General features: G+C 36.3%; 1 protein-coding gene across 2 annotated transcripts; it reads right to left on the bottom strand.

The window, feature by feature from the left end:
- Positions 1 to 5877: 5877 nt before the first annotated feature.
- Positions 5878 to 7587, bottom strand: LOC112019896 (probable WRKY transcription factor 50). Of its 2 annotated transcripts, none has more exons than XM_024052443.2 (3): positions 7294 to 7587; positions 6956 to 7097; positions 5878 to 6276 (listed from the first exon to the last, which is right to left on the bottom strand). In XM_024052443.2, the coding sequence occupies exons 1-3, from the start codon at positions 7517 to 7519 to the stop codon at positions 6165 to 6167; spliced, it is 480 nt and encodes a 159-aa protein (XP_023908211.2). In that variant the 5' UTR covers positions 7520 to 7587; the 3' UTR covers positions 5878 to 6164. The 2 variants fall into 2 exon arrangements, with proteins under 2 accessions (XP_023908211.2, XP_023908210.2); XM_024052442.2 differs by having other exon boundaries at positions 5885 to 6288; positions 7294 to 7586.
- Between the last annotated feature and the right edge of the window lie 740 nt (positions 7588 to 8327).

The raw sequence follows: 8327 nt of genomic DNA, 5'->3' as shown, positions 1-8327 counted from the left end.
ACCGAGGAAGTTCTGCGCTTCTTCAATCCTGCGCCGTGTGAAAGGCGTGACTGGAGATTTGTTCAAGGCCTTGCTCATAGCATGTTCCCTACGCTCTACGTGATGGGCTTCGAGGTTGCCTTATGAATGATGTCTTCTTCATAGGAAAAGATTCACTATGGTGTTCCAGACTCTGTTTAAGTGACTCCTACTTCGTCAGTCAATTATCATCAGAGTATGAAGAAATCCGTCCTCTTTGCATGGCAACTCCCTTTTACTTTCAATTTCTAGTTGCATTTTGTTTTCTCTGCATAGAACGTGACTTCCACCTGTGGCTGTCTCGTAGTATGTAGTATGACACTACCTTCACGATCTTCTCTTTCCAATTGAGAAAAGGTCACGTGTTGGGATGCCTAGATTTTGTGTTGTTGCCCTGTTAGCCATTCAAATGTTTTCTACTTTCCTCAAGCTCTTCCCATAGACAGGCCAATTGTAGGGCTATTGGTGGCCAAATATGCAAAAGGAAGCCCATGAATATGTTAAAAAGTGCGATCAATGTTAACGGTTTGCACCAAACATACATCAACTAGGTGGAATCCTTAATCCATTATCTAGCCCATGGTCATTTGCTCAATGGGGCTTAGATATCGTGGGTCCATTTCCTAAAGCAGCAAGAAACAAGAAGTATCTTCTAGTCGACACAGATTATTTCACTAAATGGGTTGAAGCTGAACCTCTAGCTGGAGAGACCCCATTTTCAATGACTTATGGGATTGATGCTGTTATCCTTCTAGAGACTGGGTTCCCAACATTGAGAACCAGTTCATTCAGTCCGAATAGCAATAATTAACTACTAGAGAAGAGTTTGGATTTGATTGAGGAAATGAGGGAAAATGCAACGGTCCAATTGGCATATTACCAACAAAAGCTCAGACAGGGTTATAATGCCAACGTAAGGCTAAGGCCTTTAACACCTGGTAATCTAGTGCTCAGGAAAGTTGTAGGCACTACAAGGAACCCGACTTAGGGAAAATTAGGGCCCAATTGGGAAGGGTCATATCGTATTACCTTAGAGGCTGGCATTGAGGCATATTTTTTGGAAGACTTAGACAGTCATGTAATATTACGCCCCTGAAATGTAAACAACCTTAAAAGGTATTATTACTAATCGAATTTCTTCTTTGATCAATATGTTTATTTATTACATAAAGGTTATAAAGGTTTCGGCGTAAGCGTTTAAACTTAAATCCAATCATGCCTGAAGTCCTCGGACCAAATGATGTGGGTTAGTTAACACTCCCTTATAATTTTTATAAGTGTTTAAACTTAAATCCAATCATGCTTGAAGTCCTCGGACCAGATAATGTGGGTTAGTTAACACTCCCTTGCAATTCTTATAAGTGTTTAAATTTAAATCCAATCATGCCTGAAGTCCTCGGACTGGATGATGTGGGTTAGTTAACACTCCCTTGCAATTCTTATAAGTGTTTAAACTTAAATCCAACCATACCTGAAGTCCTCGGACCCGATGATTTGGGTTAGTTAATACCCCCTTACAGATTTTATTAGTATTTAAACTTAAATTCAGTTACACCTGAAGCCCTTGAAGATATTTAAATAGACTCTAACTTGTGATAGGCCTCTTCGGTCATGTACTTAGTTAAGAATTAGTGCTTAGTAGTATTCTTAGTCAATGTTATACAAAAACTAGTTCAAGTAAAGCATCTAATTATTTACTTAAGTACCAGAAAATATATATAACCTTCATACCATTCATTGCTTCTTATGTTCATTAACAATTCTTATACGATCCACTTTTTCCAGTATTTGTATACATTATTTGCATCACTAGCAGGATATCGTTGTTAACTCTGCTCAGGTTACAGTAGTTATAGGTCAGCGTCATTTACAATAACAATAAATCTTATAATATGTGCAACGAAGATATAGAAAATAAAAGAAGAATAATTTCATTGATCAAAATGAAAGTAATTTTTAGTACCTTACAATGTTAACTAAATAATAATAATAATAATAATAATAATAATAATAATAATATAAGACTAATACAGATATGAAACAAAAGTCCTAAATATCTAAGCCTTGCTGAACTGGGTGGCAGTAGACTCTTGGGTTTGATCCTTGGGTTCAGAAGAAGTTTTCTTCTTACCCAAGTCCTTACCCTTGTCTTGAGGATCATCAGCCTGCTTGCCTTGACCACTAATTTGCTTAGACTCTTTGGAAGCTTCAAGAAGGGCAGAAGGAACTTGGCTGACCAAAGGCTGGTCCGAGGCCTCTAGGAGTTGTTGGGAGGGAGAGGAGTCAGGATCTGGGAGTTTGCGAATTTCAGGATCGTAGTAGATGCTCCCAGGTTGCCTCAAGTCAGATTCTACAGGGACCGCAGCAGCATCAAAAGCTTTACCCTAGGTTATATCGCAATAATCTCTGCAGACTGTGAAGAACTCCTCTGTGAGTCTGACTTGAGTATCCTCCACCCCAAGCTTGTATGCAGCCTGTTTTTCAGCCTCGGCTACCTCTTTGACCAATTTGACAGCATCCCTGGCTTTTTGAAGCTCGACTTGAAGATCCTTCACCATTTATCTCTCTGTCTCCAGATTAATCTCAGTTATGTGTAATTGTTGGCGTTGGTCTTCGGCCTGCTTCTCAGCATTTTTAAGACCTGTATCAAGACTATTCCTCTGCTTTGTCATCTCTTTTAGTTGCTCGGACAGCTTATCGTAATCCTCCTTCATACTACCCATTTTTCTCTCAGCCTCGGATCGGGAATGGGCCTCCGCCTGGGCTTCATTGCGGGCTTTTTTATTCCATTCCTTGGCCACATAAACCTGTTGGGTAATCTATTTAATAGAATGGAAAACTTTAGTATAAAATGAAGAAAATGGGTGAATAAAAATGACCAACGTCTTGATTAGAGAAATGGATTAATTCATTTACCATGGCCAAGTCCCTCTTAAGGGACAGGAAGAGTTCATGTTGGCTGAAGCGCCTATAAGCATCCATATCCTTTGGCAGGAGAGGTGGTTGCTCTAGAGCCTCAGCAATGAGACCTGCCTTCCCCCCTTGATAGTTCCTGACCGAAATTTCCCATGGGAATGGGACACCGTCCAACTCTAACTTAGGAGACCAAATGCGTTGTCCTCGTCGCACATCGGCGATGAGAGTGTCATCTCGACTCTCAATAAATGAAGCCTTCTTCCCCCGTTGGTCTTTGGCGACTCTCTGTCGCTTAGTTCCTTTTGGAGGCATCACCTCCCCTTCTTCAGTATCTGTAATGGGCCTTTTCTTCTTCGGATCGAGGATTGGCTTTAGGCCAAGATCAGAAGGGACTTGAGGAGGTGGTGGAGGAAGGTTAACAGTAGGTTGGGACTTAGTGGCTTCTTTAGGCATGGTAGTTTTGTTCCTTGTCTTCATCGGATCTCTTAAGCTCGTAGCCATCTCCTCTTCCTCTTACGATGAGTCGTCTGGAACGGAAGTTATTAAAACAAGAGCGTGGACGTTGGAATGCCTGTTAGCTTCTTCCTTGGCATCCGAAATAGGGATTATCTGGACCTCCCTTAATTCTTCTTCTTCAAAATGAAAATTTTTAATTTGCTCCTCTAATGAAGAGGCCGAGTAAACAGTTCCTTCTCCTGTCGCGACTACTTCAAAGGGAATCTGTTGAACTAGAGGGACGATTAGTGGTACACCCTGTGGGACTGGATGTGGTACAGGGGGAAGATTGACCGAAGATAAAAAAATTTGGCCGAGCAACGTCTATTCGGTTTATGCGATGGTCTTCCTGCCTTATCACGTTGCTAATCGGTTGAAATGTGTCCGAGAGTGGCTTGAAGTCGAGAATGAGATGTGCGGCTTGAAGTTGTCAGTTTTCAATTACAAAAATCTCTGATCTTAGTAAGTAATTGAGCACAGCAACGTTTGTCAAGCTGAGCCGAGGAGATACGTGCCCAAATTCTGAGGAAAAACATCGTTCATTGGATCAAGTCGACATTAATGAATAAAGGAAGGGATTTGGCCATGATGGTCCGAGGAGGGATGCTTCCTCGGCTGAGCAAGGCCGAGGTCAGAAGGTGTGGTCTGTTATCTAGAGCAACATTCTAGGAGTTTCTATTGATAAGGATGCACATCATGGAAGCATGTGACAAACGGAAACTATGAAATATCTAAGAGAAAACTGCAACCACCGCATTGAATACTCTGTAGCTAACTCTCTGGCCGCATTAATGAGTAAGTGATACCTAAACATCAATTTTCAACCTTGCAGCTACTCTCATAGATTTCAAGAAGGTACTGATGGGACAAGGATCAACAGTAACAATTTAATCTACACGTAGAAGGTGAAGATGAAAGAAGCGAGGCAGTATAAAAGAGAAAGAATGCACTAAGAATAGGGATTGAAGAATTAAAAGAAAAATACTATAGCAACAAGAACTGTGCTTGTAACCAAATTTAAGAGATATATACAATAACTGATTTCCTCGGATTGTGCCAAGGATGATTTTCTTTAGATAAAACCAGACTATCTTTACATTATTGTCATCTGGATCCATAATAATTGTTACTCAACTTATTAGAGCCTAGTTTTCGAACTCACTATTTACAAATTCATTGTATTGAGCTCTTTAGGCCTGGATCCTTTTACCTTTTAGGTTTAGGAATCAAATTGTGTCCTTACAATATATATATATATATATATGGGAAAATTCACTTTACTATTCTAAACTATACCTCATGTTACACTTTGCACTCTAAACTTTTCAAATGCATGTTTTGCACCCTAAATTATGGCGCTTTTAACTCTTTGCACCCTACCGTTAAGTTTGTTGTTAACTTGGATGAAAATTCAAATTTTAGGGTACAAAGTGTAATAAAGAGTATAGTTAAGGATGATAAAGTGTAATTTATCATTTGTTTTTAAAGCATTAAGAAAAGGGTCAATTAGGTCTTCTCATATGATGTCATGTTTTTCCATCCAAGTTAATAGTAAACTTAACATTGAGGTACAAAGTGTAACAAAAGTCATAGTTTAGAGTGCAAAAAGTACATTAAAAAAGTTTAGGATGCAAAGTGTAACATAAGATATAGTTTAAGGTGGTAAAGTATAATTTCTCCTATATATATGAGACACGTGGCGCAAAATTAAACTCTAAATTTTTACACTGAATTAACTAACTTGGCACAAAAATTTAAAATTAGATGGTATATGTGGCACAAAATTTGACTCTAATTGAATTCCAATTTGAAATCTAATTGGATTTTCTCTCGGTTTTGCCTATTAATATATATATATATATACATATATATATATATATGATTTAGAATTTAATTGGTTTTAAACTTTTCGATTTTTGCACATAATAATTCACTCGGCACAAAAATTAAAAACTTAATTAGATGGACACGTGACAGAAAATTAGATTTCAATTGAAATCCAATTGAGAATCTACTCGGATTTGGACTCTTCAATGTTTACAATCAATAATTCATTTGGTACAAAATTAAAAATTAAATGAAACACATAGCGCAGAATTAAGAATTCAATTAAAATTTAATTGAAATTTCTCTAAATTTTGGCTATATATATATATATATATATATAGATTGCGGGGTTAACTTTTTAGTTGAATAGTCTCTAGCTAGCATGTTAATATCAATACACTAACACAAACAATTCTAAATATTAACTTTCTATTGGAATATTAATAATAATAAAAAACACTAACTACTATTTTGTATATTTGGCTTAATTTTTTTTCTTAAAAAAAAAAAAAAAACAACTACAACTACTACGAGTAGAAACAGTAGAAAAAGGCTGCAGTGCTGGAGTCCCCTTTTCTACGTGAGTTGTTAAGGTAATTCACCAAATTTAGATTTCAACGTCAAGGTTCTAACATATTATAATTTATTATTAAATACTTGATTGTACATGAGCAGATAATCATGGTACAAAATATTTAACCCAAAAAAAAAAAGTATGGCCCATATCACTCGCCTGAAACTGACATATATGGTACCCTTAGCTTACAAAAATATAAATATAACAAAGAGTTAGCAATGAAACCACAAAAGAGATATTTAGTGCTGACTGGATGTACCAGTATATGTAATTAATGTGAGTCTTCTTCCAGTTCCAGCAATAGTACTCTACACTTCTTTTACAGAGCTAATTAAGAAGAGCTTTCGTGGTTATGGACGCCTTCGTATGTTGTTATTACATACCTTGGATCGTCTCTGTCTCTCTCAACTCTCTTCTTCACAGGGCATCCGTCAATGGAACACCTATAGTAATTCCTATATAAATATAATCACAGAATATAAATATATGTGTTCATTATAACCTTATTTATATAATAATAAGATTAAGATATCATCTTACATATATATATATGTCACAATTTAAGGGCCTTTCATGCACTAACTTTCTTTATTTATATGTCTAATATAATGTAAAACGTATCATATTTGATTTGATGCATACCTAGCTAGCTTGGAAAACTCGAGCCTAGTATAGATAAAACTTAATTAAACGACAGTACCAGGGTTTATTAATTGATTGGAAATATTTGGAAAGAAGTATAATCTTTTTGTTAGTTTAATTTACTTGAACAAATTATAAAATGATAAGTTTAATTTGTTTCTATTGATAAAAATTTATGGATGAACTTTAGTTTTTTAATAAATGGATTGGAAATAATTAAATATATAGGATATTATTTCAAATTTAGAACATCACCACTTCACCAGTGTTTTTCTTGAAAGAAAATTATCGATGCTCAAATCCCCCTTTTTTTTTTTTCTTTTTTTGTGTGTGTGTGTGTGTGTTTATATAAGCAAATTGTTATTCAAATTAAGTTCTAACTAGGATTCCATCCCAAAAAAAAAAAATAGTTATAATTACTAGTATGTTAAAATGGTTGTTAAAGAACCCTTGACTTTATCAATATGTAGTAGTTATTACCTCGGGTTTGGGCTGTTCTTCACCATCTTCTTCCCATACTTCCTCCACTTAAATCCATCATCCAGTATTTCAACCTCTGATATTGTTTTAAAGGCGAACCTTTCTTTGACCTCTCTTCTCTCCCGTCCACTTCCACCTTCTCCTATATATAGTAAGATACATCCATACATAGACTCTGAGCAGGAGAGAGATATATATGCTACAAATATAGCTCAAGATGATATTCAATGAAATAATTAATGAAGAATAATAATGTTTATATTCAATGACAGTGGTGCGTAGAGCATATTTGTACTAAAAAAGAAAAAAAAATTGACTTTATAAAAAATTTTGCTTACTGCTGCTAGACCCTTCAACGTGGCTTTCACTCCCACCAAACACACTCACTTCATTAGCTTGATGAACTGGATTTTGATGAGTAGACCCAGAAGCATTAGATATTGGATCCTCCTCATCAAGCCAATCATCAAATGTTAAATACTCGGAAAACTCAAAATTGGACTGATCGACATACTCTCTGCTCTCAGGCAAGTCTGCAGGTGGTTTAAAATTGTTATTAGACATATTGATGTGTCAAAATAAACTCAAAAGCTTGAAATCATTTGTTTTTGATTTATTGTAGTTATAAAAACTGAAATTGGGATATATAAGCACCTAGCAAGCTAGGCTAGCTCCATGGTTAATGATTCAGGAGGTGGGTTCATCGTCAGCTTCCTATGATAGGGTAGGAAGCTTCAAAGCTAATGCAGAGTAGAGAAGTGCCCCATAACCAAAAAAATGAAACCTTTGGTGAAGGCCAGAGTGGGGCATGGTGAGGATGACTTGGGGTAGACTTTGTAGACTTAAAGCTATGATTGTGTGAATTTAGGTGCAGGGTCTCGTGCTTGGACCAACCCCTTCAAAACGGAGAAGAATACGTACAAGTCAAATGCGATAGTGATAGTGATACTGATTAATTAAGCTGTGATACCTTGTTTCATTGCCCACATTATCTTACATGTGCCGCTGCAGGAGGGTCAGGTGAGCTGACAAACTTGAATTCATATATATACACACACACACACGACACAAACACGTAGTAACAAAATGCACACGTTTGTTTTGGAGATTTTGACTTCAACAGGGAGCATGTAGCTATAACTTAATTACATGCCCACATTTCTTCTTCTTCTCATTTCTTATCTCGTTTCTGCATGTATATTTCACAAGATATAACATATGATCTCTTCCGGTTACAGAAGTAATTTACTGCAGTATATGTGAAAGCTAGAATATATAGTCAATTGTCAATGTGAAAAAGAGATTTCACTTTAGACAAATTGGATCCTTAATGTAGAACTACTATTAAATTTTTTTTTCTTTTCTAAAAAGT

The sequence above is a fragment of the Quercus suber genome, unplaced genomic scaffold (genome assembly GCF_002906115.3).
Source record: "Quercus suber isolate HL8 unplaced genomic scaffold, Cork oak 2.0 scaffold_91, whole genome shotgun sequence".
In the NCBI taxonomy this organism is placed as follows: Eukaryota; Viridiplantae; Streptophyta; class Magnoliopsida; order Fagales; family Fagaceae; genus Quercus; species Quercus suber.
This window is presented reverse-complemented; position numbering and strand designations above follow the sequence as displayed.